The sequence below is a fragment of the Pieris brassicae genome, chromosome Z, assembly GCF_905147105.1.
Source record: "Pieris brassicae chromosome Z, ilPieBrab1.1, whole genome shotgun sequence".
NCBI lineage: Eukaryota > Metazoa > Arthropoda > Insecta > Lepidoptera > Pieridae > Pieris > Pieris brassicae.
Genome location: NC_059680.1, coordinates 6,743,232 through 6,760,372, shown reverse-complemented (window position 1 = coordinate 6,760,372; position 17,141 = coordinate 6,743,232). Strand labels below are relative to the sequence as shown.

At 32.0% G+C, this 17,141-nt stretch overlaps 3 protein-coding genes across 3 annotated transcripts in view; 1 reads left to right on the top strand and 2 right to left on the bottom strand.

Annotated features, from left to right (window-relative positions):
* Positions 1-2,310, bottom strand: part of LOC123718452 (alpha-mannosidase 2) — a 38,165-nt gene extending 35,855 nt beyond the window's left edge. The window contains exon 1 of the mRNA XM_045674947.1: positions 2,155-2,310. The gene's annotated coding sequence lies outside the window, so the exon portion shown is untranslated. The remainder of the gene's footprint in view (positions 1-2,154) is intronic.
* A 336-nt stretch (positions 2,311-2,646) lies between these two features.
* On the top strand, positions 2,647-10,986 carry LOC123718514 (L-galactose dehydrogenase-like). Its single transcript, XM_045675100.1, has 8 exons — positions 2,647-2,722; positions 6,028-6,187; positions 7,979-8,096; positions 8,230-8,391; positions 8,698-8,931; positions 9,746-9,877; positions 10,184-10,356; positions 10,865-10,986. The coding sequence occupies exons 2-8, from the start codon at positions 6,105-6,107 to the stop codon at positions 10,947-10,949; spliced, it is 987 nt and encodes a 328-aa protein (XP_045531056.1). The 5' UTR covers positions 2,647-2,722; positions 6,028-6,104; the 3' UTR covers positions 10,950-10,986.
* LOC123718513 (galactosylgalactosylxylosylprotein 3-beta-glucuronosyltransferase S-like) lies at positions 10,985-16,309 on the bottom strand. Its single transcript, XM_045675098.1, has 4 exons — positions 15,879-16,309; positions 15,078-15,338; positions 14,225-14,495; positions 10,985-13,934 (listed from the first exon to the last, which is right to left on the bottom strand). Exons 1-4 carry the CDS (start codon positions 15,974-15,976, stop codon positions 13,524-13,526), a joined length of 1,041 nt encoding a protein of 346 aa, XP_045531054.1. The 5' UTR covers positions 15,977-16,309; the 3' UTR covers positions 10,985-13,523.
* Between the last annotated feature and the right edge of the window lie 832 nt (positions 16,310-17,141).

The window sequence follows — 17,141 nt, the reverse complement described above, 5'->3', positions numbered from 1 at the left end:
ATGAATGTGGTACGTGCTACGATAGACGACTGGCCGCGGCGCTTAAAGCCTGTATTAAAAATAAGGAAGGTTATTTCGAATAATTTCAAGCTATTTCCATTCCTTAAATAATGTACTATATATATACATAGTAATAATTGATATACCACTCATTAAAAACTGAAGTACTTTTGATTCTAATTTATTATTTCCATTTATGACAGAACTTTGGGACCGACTACGTATATATTCACGACTTCTTCCGGAGAGAGACTACGGATCTCCACTTGCTTCGGTCTTGATCTACCTTTCTCGCTTCACCCATTTTGATGACATTCACATTTCATTCGGTTATGAGTACTTGTGACCTACCCCGTCGGTAGTATGTTTTGTATTTGGTTCAGTTATGTACCTACGACAAGGCTTACTCTACCCGACCACTCCATCAATGGTTGCTTTTTATACCCCACTCGTAAGCCTTTTCTCATTCATCCTTTCTAAATGGCCTAAACACCTAAGCATTCTCTTTCGTATCCTTGTCACTACGTCCTCTTTTATACTACATTACAAAGAAAAGTATGTCAATTATTCGTTTATTTCTATCTGCTGCATAGTAATTAGTGCTTACTTCCTACTTATTACAAAGCGTAGGGTTGTTTTTGCACTTTTATACATATAGGTAATAGGTAATAGGTTTAAGGATGTATGTTTAACAATTACATTAGATTTTGGTTTAGCATAAAGTAAAAAAAATAATGTTATTGTAATAAAGTTCAGATAATGTAATGAATTATATATCGAGTTTTGTACTACACGTATGGATAATAAATAAGTTATATATGATATTTATAAAATACAATGTACAATACAAGAGGTTCGATGAAGACGAATTCAGAATGCGTATGCGAATTCCAAGCGTTGTAACAAAATGTGTATTAAATATAGTTAAAACACTTCTGGCTCAGCCATCAATATTTTTGAGTAAGTTGTGGCCAGATGTTTGTTAAATGCCATTACTTGTTGCATTTTCAATCTTAAATGAATATTGCTTTGTATGTTTTTGCTACCGTAATTGTTAAGACTAATAAGACGTAATAATACATCTAATAATATTTTAACAATAGAAAAAATTGTTTTTTCTGAGATTTAGGTTTTACAAATAACAAGTTTGGAAGTTGTTCTAAATACAATTGTTTAAAAAAATAATCAATGAAATAATAAAAAGAAAAACTTATTGACTTTTAAGTGAAGCCATATTAAGCTTAAAAAACTTATTTTTTTATCACATTTAAAAAATAAAAATTATTAGGAGGATGCATTAAGAGAACATTAGAACACACAATTATGCATGAAAACAGTAAATGTGGCCATGGACAACATAATCAGTTGGTTTTAACGGTTCTGGTAATTATTTAAATAAAATAAAAATTAATTATTTTAAGTCACCAACCTCTATTCAAAATTCAAATGACTTAATAAAATATAAACTAGTATTACATCATTTTTAAGGGTTAAATATTAACTACACACACACACACAGGAACAGGCCCGGCCATAAAATACTAAAAATGACTGGAACTAGAATATTCCTATATATTAAATAAATAATCTTCATTAAATTATTATAAAAACGGGAACAATATTAAATAATAGTAATAAATATGAAAAATTAACTACTTACTAACACCAACACTTTCATTTTTCTATTTTTGTATTCTCTTACATTTCTATAAAAGTTTTCTTAGCATATATTTGAAATAAAATTGCCTAATTTGAAACTGTAAAAACTTATAGAAATTTTTTTGTAACTTGCAATATAGTACAGATTTTTTAAAAATAATAATGCTAAACATTTAAATAAATTAAGCAAGTATTCAAACAAATATAAAAAAAAACTGTTAGTTATAAATAATTAATGACCAATATAAAAATGTGTAAACAAAAGACAGTAGAGGTAGAAAAAAATACTAAAACTTATGATTAAGAATAAGAAAAACTTGCATAGCATTTTCGCAAGGCAAACAATGCAAAGAAGCTTTAATCCTACTCGCAAAATCACTATTTAATAAAAACAAGTCGCGTACAAAAATTAAACCGCATCACCTATAAATTAGTCTTTCCGCAACTTGTAAACAGCGAAGATTCACAGTGTCATAAAGAATACTGTCTACTTACATTTAAATTTATTTGCTTTTTTTAAAAGTCAGCACCTTCGGTCATCGTTATGTAGATTTTCCAACAAATTGTGGCAGTTTTCAATTATATTACTCTCGTAAATATTAAAATATTTTATTTACCGCAAAGCAATTACAGACAAGCGATGCAGTACGCTGTCGCTGAACAATACCGATATCATACGATTTACGAGTTTGTCATTCAATAGCCCGAAAGCCGAAACTTCATGATTTGCTTTGAGCTGTCACCGAAGAGTAAATATATACTCTGTGCACAATTGTATAAATTTCTCAAGCCAGTGACCAATTTTAAATATTTGTTTATACAATAATCGTAATTTCTTATCTTAAGGTAATTCTTATTATTATTTGAAATGAACCAATCAATCATCTTAAGTTATAGTACAGGTAAAGTATCATCTGTCGAACAGTTGTCAGTGCCATAGTAAAAAGATTGTCATTTGAGAATGACAAATATTATATTTATAATAATTATTTTTTAGGTTAAAAGGTTTAAAAGCATAACTTTTAACGCTACAATCCTTTCAATTCTTCAAGTGTGTTAATCGGTTAGTCTAATAAGAAGTTACAATAATCTATATTTATTTACCTTCAATATGATTGTTGGTATTAGATAGGTATTAAACATTGTATTGTTCTGAAAATATCATTCGCAAATTATGTCTTCAGGAACTCATTTTAATAAACATAAACATAGATTTAAGTAGTCTTGTTATCTTTATATTCACTGTATGTGTATTACAAGTCATAAAAATATGTACAAAGAATCTTAAATAATTAGACATATAATTAATATTTTGTATGTTTTTCTTTGCATCTAGGTTTTATTGTAATTTTCAAATATGTAGGTAATATGACTTAATAATTCAATCAGTAAAGAAGATGTAGAAAGTATTATGGTTTACTATTCTATATTCCTAGTTTGTACAAAAACAATTTAAAGCAGTTATTTACCAATTGTGACTTGAAAATTAATCAGTATATCATATTGTGTTTCAAAATTAAAAATTATGATAAGGTTTTAATTAATAATTAATTTTTGTTTAACTAAATCTGGACATAGCATCACAGAAGCCGCAAGCAAGCAAACTCAGCCTTGTGGGGTATATCCAGTGATTTAGTTGTACTTTATAAATGCATTCTAAATATTATACCTTATTGAGTAAAAAAGTACTTATTATAAATAAAAGACTAGGGAATATATAAAATTGTTTGACTGTCAAAGCAACAGAAGGATTGGTCACAGATTTTTTTTAATTATGAGATCTAGGGGTTTCCGTTCTACATATATATTTTTTAAATACATGTTTCTTTGAAAGTTCCACCGATATGACATAACATTTCAGATTTTTCTAGTTTATAATACTTTTTACGTGTTTTTCGTATCTCTTAAAGATGACATAAAAATGACGATATCTGTATACTGAAGTCTCTTTCTTAAATAGTCAGGTGGTCATCCAGTTACAAAATCCGCTGATAATCTAAGTTATCTCCCAAACATGACTAAAGCAGGTGTAACATTCGTGGTTTTATGAACCGCAGACCGGTATGACATTAAAAATAACGGAATATACTTGTCTCAGTCTTTTTGATGGCTGTCCACCAGTTCTGCCAAGTGCCTCTCCAAGGTTTGATTAGAGCGTTCTACAATTTCATCTGACTGTGATATGGAGTAGTCCGCGTCTTTTGAATTCCCATAAATCGGAATACTTCTTGAAGCAATAGAAACTAAAATTTCTTCCCTAATCACTGTGCATCTTCAAGGGTACTTTAAATCTAGAGAATACGTCATTTACAAGTATCTCAGCTACTGTAACTGCCTCCTGATTGAGAATAGCGAACACTTCGGGCCACTTCCGGAAATGGTCCAGCTATGTCAACTGCTATCATCTCCTATAGAGCTCCGACATTGTATTGCATCATACCAGCTCTAGTTCTCGCCTGTAGGCCTGATGAGACATAATGAAACATTTAAAGTATGTTGCGAACCTTGGATCTTGGCACAACTAACTGTAGATGAGATCCATCCCCGAAAACTTTCCCACATGCGACATAACACTACATTATGCAGAACTAAGCTATCGCATTGTGCCCAGTAACTCTTAATCGTGGTGCTAGTAGATGCAACATCATTCCATTGCGGCTTGATAGCTGAAGAATTTCATCCAATCCAGAATTGGTTTAATTTCAAAATCTAGTTGTTGCTCTACCTGAATTAATTCCCCCACCAATCTAGACTAATGGTGTCGGTCCTTAGTAACCTCACATTGGCAACCTCTCTGCCTTCGTGTACTGTACAATATTTGCAGTCCTCAACTCACCTCAGTGGTACGCTTTCCCGTTGCAATGTTCACTAGCAAAGTCAGTCTTGCAGTTATTCGATCCATCGAGCCACTTGTCCTTCCGGATACTTAAAGTAGCCATTTTAATGCAGCATCCGTTCTATGGCGACCGTTGCGCAAATATTTACCCTTCGGTAAACAGGTCGGTACTACAGCGTCTTGAAAACAGCTGGTAGCTCACCTTTCACTTGTGATAGTACACCTCCAATGCCAATTCCACTGGCATCTGTATCTACAACATATTTGCTATCTCGTTCCGGGTAGCCTAGCATCGTACTCTCACATCGATTATGTGTTCTTAAGCTCATTAAACGCGTCTTCACACTCTTCATCCCATATGAATTGCCTCTTCTCTACGGAGAGTCTGTGAAGTGGTTTTGCAATATCCGCGAAATTTTTCGCCAATCTTCGGTAGTAAGAACATAAGCCTAAGAAAGTGCGCACTTCAGTTTTATATGTATGTAGTGGCCAATCCTTCACCGCAACTATCTTCTCAGGGTCTGTTCGAACACCGTCCTCCGATAAAATGTGACCTAAGTAGCCGACTTCTCTTTTGAAAAATAAACATTTCTTTGGACTTAGTTTCAGATTGGCTTTATGTAGTCTGGTGAGTATTCTTTGCAGATTCCGTATGTCACCATCAAAACGTCTCCCAATGGTGGCTACATCATCCAAGTACACTAAGCAGGCTTCTCCTCTCTTTCTCCTGACGGTAGTTTCTCCATTAGTCTTTCAAAGGTAGCAGGTGCATTGCAAACCCCAAACGGCATGTATAACTTTAAACTACCATAGTGCTTTTGCAGTAGAGAAAGCTGTCTTCTCTTTATGACTTGGGTCTATCTCTACTTTCCAGTACCCAGTTTTCAAGTCTAATATTGTAAACCATTTTGCCCCATTTAAGCCATCCAAGGTGTCATCTATTCTAGGTAAAGGATAACTTTATTTCTCTATATATATTGTTAAGACAACGGTAGTCGACGTAGAACCTTAAGCTGTTATCCTTTTTCTTGAATAAAACTACTGGAGAGCACCAGTACCAGCCATCGCACACAGCGCGGGACACAAACGTCAACTGATTTACCCATCACGCGATCGGCATGTAACTCTCCCGCCGCCCCACACCTCTCCTATCAGTGATACTAAAAATCGCTTCTGAGCAGGCAAGGACATTTGTTCAAGATGTTTGCCGGTATCTATACGAAGATTCGAAGTTATTACTTCTCTTGATGTGGGATTTGAAGTAAACCGCGGTACTAAATGTAATACCACTAATATTACTTCTAGTACCGCTATATTTATGATGGTAAATCGAAATTACGATATCTACAAGGCATAAAACTTCATTAGTTTATCCATTAGTAACATTAGGTATGTTACTAAATTCTCAACCTTTTCTCATATGTATTAATACAGGTATAAAAAACAATACCAAATAAATTATAAAACATATACAGTGCTGTATTTCATTAGTGTGCCTCTGTTTATAGTCCTTGTCGTTATTTTGCAACTAGTTGAACCAGTCGTATACTAGCGCCCGGAAGGCGCGGTCATATTTTGTAAAGCGCGAGTACAATTATTAAATTGTATCATGAAATACAACGAACTTGGTGCCACTAGGTTAAAAGTGTCACATGTAAGCTGTGGAGGAGCGGCATTCAGCAATATTTATGGGTACGAAATAATAATTTTCTCTTTGTTATCAGTATACCTACGCTATCTGCTAGATAAACTTGTTGTATTTTTAGTCGCCTAGCAGCTACAAACTAATGAATTATAATTTAGATCTCCTATTAAAAGTTCTATACTTTTTTGTTTTCTTATCAAAGAAGCGTCTAAATTTCTTTCTTATATAAAATTTAACGTTTTTATCGTTAGTGATTTTCCTGAACTGAATAATATAGCTACCAAAATATTTTAAAGCTTTCTTATACTAATTTACTTTAGTTGCTTTTTTCTTCAATCTTGTAAATTATGATTAATTAATATGATGAAATTGAGAAAATATGAAATTGCCAGTATTTATCAAACTCAGAAATAATGATTTGTAAAACAAAAAGTTTAACCTTTCGCGCTGATTGGGATCTACCACAAAGCAAAGACGTGCTTAAGCAGTTTGAAGTTCGCAATATCGTATTGAACAAGCTCCTAAAACGACTTGTTCAGTAAAAATTATATAGATGGCCTTTTGGGCCTCTTTTATTGAAAAGCAAATAATTGTGACTAACAAAACCGTGGGTTACCTACCCGGCTAATTAATAAATAAAATTTCAGCGGAGGTACATCATTTGTTTTTCTTCTGTTTGTTTCTTGTTTGTTTTTTGACAGGGTCCTGACGTTACCTGACGATATTTTCCTTAACAAAGAACGCACAACTCGAATTCACATGTTTCTCGTGTTATTTAAATAATACAAAATACACACCAACAAATACAGTCTATATGAGTGATGCTCCTTAGTAATTAACTTAATACAATATATTTATTACTGTTCACATAAACGTCTTTTAATAACAGACTACTGTTATCTAATCTGCAATACTTATTGATACAGTAAAATCTTAAGCTCTTAGTTATAAATTAAAGATTATCCTATAGGAATTATCTAATATAGTTTTACTTACGCTATAATATGACAGTACAAGAATTCTATCTATTTGTTGAAAAGTACTACGATATATCGATAAATCGCATCTAGTCTAACTCTAGTAAATAATTCATAGTTGTCTAGCATACAAGGTTAAGGGGTTGGACGGTCCTATGATCAAATTTTATACTTGTACTCGAACCATTATAGGTGTTTTGACTCTCGCTGTTATAACATTACACACAGCTTAATCGTTAATCCATAGTAAAGATACTATACGTCAAGGCAAAATACCATCCGTATCACCTTAACGTCCGTCGTTCCACAACTGAGCGTTTTAAGGCAATTTCTGTCGCGCACCACCACTATTTACATGAGGTGATCCTCCTGCCCGTTTGCCTCCCGTAACAGTTAAAAAAAATATCCTTGAATAATTATAAAATACCTACTAAATAATAAATACAAATATAATAAGACTAAAACCTAAAAAAATACGGCTTCATGAGGCAAGTGCGATAGTTTGTACACAACAGTAGGCTGATTACCAACAGGTTTTATTTATATAGAACATGTGGCAAACGCGCAGGAGGCTCATCTGATGCTAAGAGATACCGCCGCCCGATACAGTGGCCCTTTGAAAATTGGTACGCTCTTTTCTTGAAGTCGACTTCTTTCGGAAATATAGAATGAGCCTAATTATTTCTTCTATACTGAATAAATTATTTTCCTAGGTATCAAACTCAAACTGAGTTTGGCGACCTGTACGTTAGGTACTAAGCCATAAAGACGGCTATGATATTAGCATAATGTTATGTAAGACGGTGTATCGCTATTAAATTCCAAATAAAATGGATTAATATTTAGACGGTTTTGTTGTAGAGTTTTCGATGAACAAAAGTCCATAGATCTTATTCAAGAAACTTTGAAGCGGGGAGTAAATTATATAGAGACCGGCCCCTGGTACGGACAAGGAAGTTCAGAACGAACTATCGGAAAGGTAAAGTTAACTTTTATGTTCAAATTCTTATCTATTAGAACACGAATGAGATGTTCAGAAAATATTTAATCATTTTCGTTTTTGCTGGTATCAAATCCGTAAGCGAATTTTTATATTGATTATTCATTTACAGGCTCTTAAAGGAATACCAAGAGATTCCTATTACATTGGCAGTAAAGTTGGAAGATATGAAAAAGAAACCGCAAAGATGTTCGACTTTTCGGCTGAAAAAACCGAAGTAGGCTTGAATAACACGCTTGATCTTCTAGGCATAGATTACGTTGATTTGATTCAGGTCAGTGTCAAGGTCTTATATATGCTGATAAAACCCTGAAGATACTGAACGTGTTCTTCTAGAGTTCAAACGCAAGTGATTTAAACACATATTCATTTAGGCAGATTTAAGTTTATTATAAATATTTTTTTTTATTCTTGATGTTTATACAATTACACAAAACTCCATTCATTAGATACTGTTGTATGCGGTGCGCTATTTTTATTTATCCTCTAAAACATTGTTCAAATGCAAGAATTAATTGTAGAGCATAAAGAATATATAGAAAAATTTATACAATTAACGAAAGAAATGGATTTTTGACAGGTCCATGACGTAACGTTTGCTCCAGATATGTCGGTCGTCTTAAAAGAAACGTTACCCGCTCTTGAGCGTGCTGTGAGGGACGGTAAAGCACGTTACATTGGCATTGCTGACTATGACATAGACGTTATGCAAGAACTTGTCGAAGAATCGGAGGTCAAAATATCGACAATATTATCTTACGCAAAATCAACACTCTTCGATAATCGATTACAGAACTACACAAAATATTTCAAGGTAATCGTAACTATTTCGTTACTTTAGTAGACCGGATATAACTCTAGTGTATTGTGATGATACAAGTGATAAAAGTTTTCCTTCCTACTCTCAATGCGAGTGTGCATACCAGATATTTTTTTCGTTCTAAGTCTTGTAATTTCTAGTTACATCAAACCAATTATATTAATATTTCCAAGTACACATTCAGATTGACGTTGACAAAGATATTATTCAAACAAGATGTCACTTCGGCACTTTTACGTAAGAGGTCGAAGTTTAGGGACTATGGAAAACTAAATACTGACGTTATGTATGCGTCACTACTCACTTGAAACTATATAAAACAAATAAATTATTTGATGAGAATCAAATTGTAAAATGATATACAGTAGTCACTTAAGACGTACTACAAATTATTATCACAAAGTCGGATGACTGATTACCATGAGCACAATCAATATTTGATTACATTTTACTTACATACATCAGAAATTTAACAGTAAAATTGTTATTATTTTATACATTATTTTTATCTTAGAATACGATTGTCCCTAGCATGAATGATGGACCTTCAACTTCAATATAATTAAAAGTAAATTGTTACTCTTTCTTAAACATTATTCCAAGACCTCATGAAAAACTGTCACTGAGGCCGCGAATCCTGTTCGGATCGGAAACCCAACATGATCAATCCTCTCACATGGTGGGTCAAATAAGTATATCAGAGATCATAGATTGCGTCCATAGTTGCGATTGCAAAGTTGGTCGCAAAAAGCTTCCTATTGAGGAAGTGCGTTCATAAATTGAACCAACTATTAATTGTACATTTTAGGATAAAGGAATTGGTATTATTAACGCTGCAGCCACTGGCATGGGGCTTCTAACAAATAAGGGTCCCGAACCATGGCATCCCGCTAGTGATGACATTAGAGCCGTCTGTAAAGGCGCATCCGAATATTGTAAGGTAAACAATCTTCTTTTACACGTTTTTAAAACAAAGGCTAAATGAACGCACCTGCAACATTGTTTTTATATTTCTTTACTACTGTTATATATTACGAACTATCTAAAATGTTATTAAAGAAAGTAAATAGTAACAGATTACCTATCAAAGATATGACAAACACGGCTCAACTCTCGTAACGATAAAACTACGCTCTGGATATTTTAAAGCACTAAATCATTGTCTCATTGTTAACGACTCAGGTCATCATGGCATCTTACATCTAACTTATGAAGTTCAAACTTAGTTTTAAATTATATTTTACAGAAATACAATGTAGAGCTGGCACGAATAGCGACCTGGTTTACTCTTAACCAACCAGGTATAGATACAAACATCTGTGGATTTTGGAACATTGAACAAATGAATGACACCGTCGATGTGATGGAAAAGGGTCTGACAGACATAGAAGAGAGAATATTGAATGAAGTACAGACCAGGTAAACCCTATATATTTTAACACTAAAGGGCTGTTAATGAAAACTACAAATCTTACTTCTCACCGGACGTCGAGGCGGAATACAAAATTCCATTCTTTCCATCTCGACTTGGCATTCACAACACAGCCCTTTTAAGACCCGCGCCGGAAGTATTTCCAAACCGATACGACTTAGAGGCCTTTAAAAAAAGAGCGTACCATTGCCCGAAAGGTCGGTAACACACACGCTGGCCCACGGCGGTAAAGGTGTCCATGGGTGGCTGTTTTATGTGAAGTGACCCGCCGACTTGACTGCCTCCTGTCCCAAAAAAAACCACTATCTGAAAAATTTGTTTTAATAAATGCAATTATTTTAATACAACCACTTTTCGTCTAATCCTAATTAAGTATAATCGATGGAAACATGTGCATGCATGTAGTATGGCCTAAATGTACATGGCAATTTCAACAAACCATATTTTTAATTCTCCATCGACATGCTTGCATATAATATTGGAGTTATTTTTCAGATTCTTTGACAAGATCACACTCCACTGGGATCACGTCGAATTACCAGTCTATAAACAAAAATGTAATCAAATAAATATGGATTAATTTTTATCCTTCGTCCATAAAAATAAAACAAAAAATACATCAACACTCTTTTATTTTGGTTTAACATTTATACTGTTAACTTTATTCAAGACGTGAGTATACGCTAATTGGTTTTACATTAAAACCCATCCTATTAAATAACATAATCCACCACTAGGATAAACAATGCACGACCAAATATCAACTACATATATTAATTAAACAATAAAATATGTTGTATGCACAACAATAAGCATAAAATCGAATTAATGTGTTCGGGAATGTAAAAATAACAAGCACATATAAATAATGCGACTATTACTATTTAAATACGAAATTTGTTACCACAACAAAATGTGTTCTTTAAATATATAGAAAAGTACCCCTAAAACTGTATATATACTCATCATACAGAAGGTTCTCAACCCTATATCAGTGGTAGCCTTAGATTGCATGTAGGTGATCAGCCTGATCATGTCATCGTTTAAGAGGTGTAGTAGGTGCAAACACCAAAAAAGAATCTATAACCGAACATTCCGAACACTTACAAATAAACGAAATACCACCACTATGCCACCACAGTACATCTATACCAAGTATGCAACTTTATTACTTTTATGCATTGCGATTAAAACAAAACTTTTAAAATACTACATGACTAAAATAATATTTTATAACTTTACTTAATGTCTAATTGAGATTTTATATTACTGAACGCACGGAAACGATACATATAAATAAAAATATTAGGCCCTAAATTAAAAACATGTTTGAGATTCAAAAAGATTCTTGCTAGCAATGATTACATTTAACATTTCAATAAAATACAATAATGTATGCGAATATATATTATATTGCACTATAAATCTTCAAGTATTTAAACAATAACTACAACAACGAGGACTAGAGTGAGTGTTTAAGCCTAATTATTATTCGTCACGTTATTTTGTAACGATAACGCTATCACTGATAAATATGAACTGGGGCTTGAGACCAAATCACTTTTCGACAGTCGTGACCTACTAAAGCTCCTGAACACGAGAGTCGTATGGCATCAAAACTTATCACAATTCTATAATGTAATACAAATTTCATAAGCTCAGTAAAAAGATGTAACATGAGAATCACTTTGGTACATTTTACATAGACTGACTTAAAAAATAACCAGTGGTGCTACAACCTTGTAGGTCTGGGCCTCACTTTTTTCTGTTACGTGATGTTTTTAGTAAAACACCAGTATTCTGTTTCTGACATACGGTCGACTTTGGTGAGCCAGTTTACTCATTATGTTTACCTTAACCATATGAGCGAGAGAACATGGAAATCTATCGGTGAAGCCGAAGATCTGGGACCTCAGTCATAAGAGTTGCACGCTAAAGCCACTAGGCTATCTAGCCACAACTAAATTTTTATTCTATAGTTAAAATTGAGTGTATAAACAACACTTTTGTTTCATTTGTTGTGTTTTATTTTAATCGACATGTACAGATTTGGTGCTTTTGTGCAATTTTATTTAAAAAAAAACAATAAAAAAAACGGTGTTTAATTGTATTAAAAAATTATCATTTTATGACAAACGAAAATGTCATTCGTACCTAGTCTGTCTTCACCTTGTGCTATGCTCATGCATTTTAGGCTACATCAAGTGATAACATATTATTATGGTAGATTTTTCCTCCATTTGTAAAATTTTGTTAGGGCTAATATTATTTAAGTATCGTTAGGACGTATAATTCATTGCCTATCTAGTATTGTGCCTCTAGTATTATCCTAATCAAATAAAAATGATCATACCTTTAATAATAGAACAAAACGGACAATCTACAAGTCCTTCCGTACAAGTCAATCCCTTAATATTATTTTAAAATGAATATATATCTATAGAATAAATTAATTAAATATTTTTTAAATACACTGAACGAGATGGACTGTGTAGACTGTTTATTTAAATATAAATAATAAAAATCCATAGCATATTCGCCGTAAAAATACATAGTTCCTAATATTTTACTATGCCGAGATTCGTATAAGAAAATTATTAAATAGATACTCATTTCAAAATACGAGTCGATGATAAGTTACTACCATAGACATTCTACTGTCAATACGCGCTCAATATAAGTGCCGAAAAGGGCTCATCAAGTCAGTTGGTAAATAAATATAAACTACTAAAACATAACAAAAATAAACATGCCTTAAGCATTTCGAGACACAAAACAGTATAACATCACTTATGAGAGGTGTTATAATTTAATTAAACATGTAATACGTTAAAACTCCAGAAATACAAACTACATCTCTCATCTCATTACAGGCGCGTTGAGAATCTGGGTCCCTAATGTACATAATACCTATTTCCAGACAACTATTATTTTTTGTCACTTTTATTAAGCCCAGAAACTGAGCACATTGAACAGCTATTTGAGGATTTTGATTAAGGGTTAACTCTATAACAATATTATTCACATACATATATATGTATGTATGCGTGACTACGGCAAAACAGCGTAAACTCTAATAGATAAATATCAGAAGATTCTACATTATAATGAAGCAAGGAACTTTTTTCATATAGATTATAGTTTAGTCAGTAAATTAGTTGAAGCCAGCAACAGTTTCATAGGACTTCCTATTTCTTGTTATGTAAGGCTTAGTGCCATTGCTATTACTTATGCTTGCCATACCCAGCCTGCTAATTTCTTTAAGAAGATTGACAAAATATTTATAAGCAGTAACATCGTCTAACTTCTTAATATCAACACGTAATGTTGGCTTCTTATACTTAACTGTCTTTGTATGCCAGACAAGTACTTTCGAGCAATTAGCAGCAAGAGGTTCAATATCCTCCAATTTTAATCCTAAACTAACCAAAAATCTGTCCTCTTCATGGCCGGCAATATATGGCATGCTAGCAGAGGGCTTTAAAAACTCAATGTTCACAGCAAACCCAGCCATATCAACTGCAAACATTCTTGAACCAGGCCATGAATCAAAAAACCCCACCACCTGAAACATAAAGTGGAGATGTTTATTTTTGTTCCATTTAATAATGATTATTTTAAATATACCACAACAAAAAGTAGGAATGTTCTCAGCAACACTTAAATATTTACTTTAAATTTATATCTAATATTACTAGAGAATGATTCTCTATTTATTCATAATCAGGCTATTGAAATTGCTATTCAATGTTTTGTTGGTATCATTTTATGTCTATTTGTAAAAATTGTGATAAAATATTATCAAATAATTGTGTTAAGAAGTCTGTTAATTTATATTTAGTATTCTATTTCTACCTTTCCATCCTTGACAACGGGTGATGAAACACCATAATCTCCTATCAGGCCTACAGGAAACATTGATACTTTTTTAGTAAGCCTGATTTCATCAAATAATTGCAGATCAATAGTATTATCATCATCTCCAAAGTAAAGAACTCCTTCATCAGCATTTTCTTGAAGCCAGGAGAGTGCTGCTCGACGATTTGCAACTCCACGAGGGAAGTTTGTTCCTTTATATATGTATGGCTTTGGACTAGATATGTGTGTGTATGGCAGACCAGTACGTCTAGAATTAAGAATATTGTATTGTTTAGATGTCAAGATACTCTACAATTTGTATGCTAAAAGCTCAAAATACTTTATGCGAACACAGAACACAGAAGAAGAGATAGTATATTTCATTTCAAGATTTAGAAATGAAGAGAGAAAAACATATTCACTTACATCACATAATGTTCGATTTCACATTCTTAGCTCTAAATTAAATTACTAACAATTATTTTCATTAATGAAAAACACAAATTTAATTATTGACATTTAAAGAAATTTAACTTTGGAAAGCAAGCAAGTGATGAGGAAAAATTTGATAGACACTTTACATCTGCACTACAACTCCAACACTTATTTTCAGTGTTACTCAATTCCTCCTCAATCAAAACTGGTTGTTTTCTTTTTGTATTATATCTTTTATTTAAATTGTTAATAAAAAGGGAATATTAATTGTAACATTGAAGATGAACCATACAATAAATGGGTAATGAATAGAATGTATGACTAAGCTGGCTAAGCTTTAGTGCATGTAAGACAGCTTAGTAAAAGCCACCAACAGTACAATTATCTGTTGCTGTTTCTAAAATTGTGTACTCACCTAAGAATATCAGCAACATCTTTTGAACACAATGATTGGTCATCTGCTACTATCCAATGAATTTTTGGTACATGCATCAATGTATGTGCAAGTCTTGTCAACTCAGGCACTTGTTCTGGTCTCGGGTAAGTTGGTGTTACATAGTATATCATCTTCAAATCTGAACTATTATTTATAAACACTCTTTCATCATTGTAATTTACTTGACACAATTGATTTTTAACAGTTATTGGAATACTTCTAGGATCCATTGACGCATATCTAAAATCATACTAGTAATATAGTTTTTAAATTTGAGTATGTAACTTGCATTCAAAAAGAAACACAGCAACATCACTTATTAGATGTTTAATATCAATTTACTGAAACATGTCATACATTTAAACATATGTTTTACAACTAAATCTGTATATCTGTATCTCATTACAGGCCTATTAGGATTTTAGGTATCTAATTGTCTAATAACTAAGAATTTTTCACTTTTATCAAGTGTCATGAAACTGAGCACATTCAATAGCTATTTGAGGTTGTATATTTAATGAAATTTTACACATTAAAAAAGGTAGATAAAACTTGTAAGGTTGGTTAATAAGAACATTTTAAATATTTATAGAGTAACAAGCTATTACATAAATAATTAAGCACTACATAGGTAGGTTATAAGATTATGTCCTAGTGTTACTTGAAGCACTTGATCAAAGTTGACCTTTGTTAACGTTTACCATACCCCATAACACTCTTTTAATAAATAAATTACAATACTTTACATCTCTTGTGATTGTAACTTTTATTAAAAATTACCTGATAAACTCCATACTGCTCCATGAAAACATTAGCCACATAACACTTACTATAAAACCCATTACAAAAATATTTTTAAAGACTTTCCAATATCTCATTTTAGTTATTGTAGCGCACTTTAAGAATTTAATTTAAGAATGAATTTATTGCAAAGTATAATATGATCATTAAAAACTATCAACATAGTATACCACATCAATTCACCATTTCTTTTAAAATAAGTGTAAATGATTATATTTAATCTAGGAATCCGACGGCAAATGCTTTTCGAAAATTCTGTTTTTACTACATTTGAAATTTACAATTATATAAAAATAATATCACAAGGCGTGCTGAATTGGATAAATAAACCTATATCTTGAATATCCAATTTAAAGAGTTCTCTTATCAAATACAACGTTTTTATTTTGTTTCTTGACTGCATTACACATTTCTCGTATTTTAGTCACTATATAATATGTATATATTTATTTAGTTCTGACTCGACAATTGACACTTGACACTTATAATACTAGATTTTACATAGACAACTATTTAATATAGTTCCCCTTATGTACAAGTGTTTCAAAAAACTAATCACTATTACTTTGTCGTCAAAACGTATTTTTTCCGAAATATATTCGGCATATCCAGAATAAGATACTGGTTATTTTTAATAATAGCATGTACACAGATAATGTACTGTATTAAACAATATACAGAATGAATACATTTCAAATAGGCAAGTTGATGGTTTGAAAAAAAGTGTTACTGACATTAATTTTATAAAAAATTAGTTTACTAACTTTATTATTTTACTATAATGGCTGTAAAAAATCCATAATTAAATATATTGATTTTTATTAACTGAAGCAAATTAATCGACTCGACGATTATTAGCATGCTTGTAAATAATATGATATTGTCTGTCTTATCCTAATGTTATTTAGGAGTAAAATTTCGGAGACTCATTTCAATCGAAATATATGTGTATTTATATAATTATAACAAATCGCAGAATCAGAATTAATGCAAAAACATTTGTTAACTTAGTTAAATTTTAATTTAAATTGGCTTAATGGTATTGTCACCAGACTATGAAGTCTTTAAAAGCCTAACACCGTATAAAATAATCTATTATTAGATAAAAATTAATTGATCATATTTTAATGATCGCAGTTATTATTATATATAAGTACCTATTTTTCTTTACGTATCGCGGAGTATAAGTTATTTAGTATAGCTGCATTATTATATTAAATATTTTATAAGAGAATAAGGTAG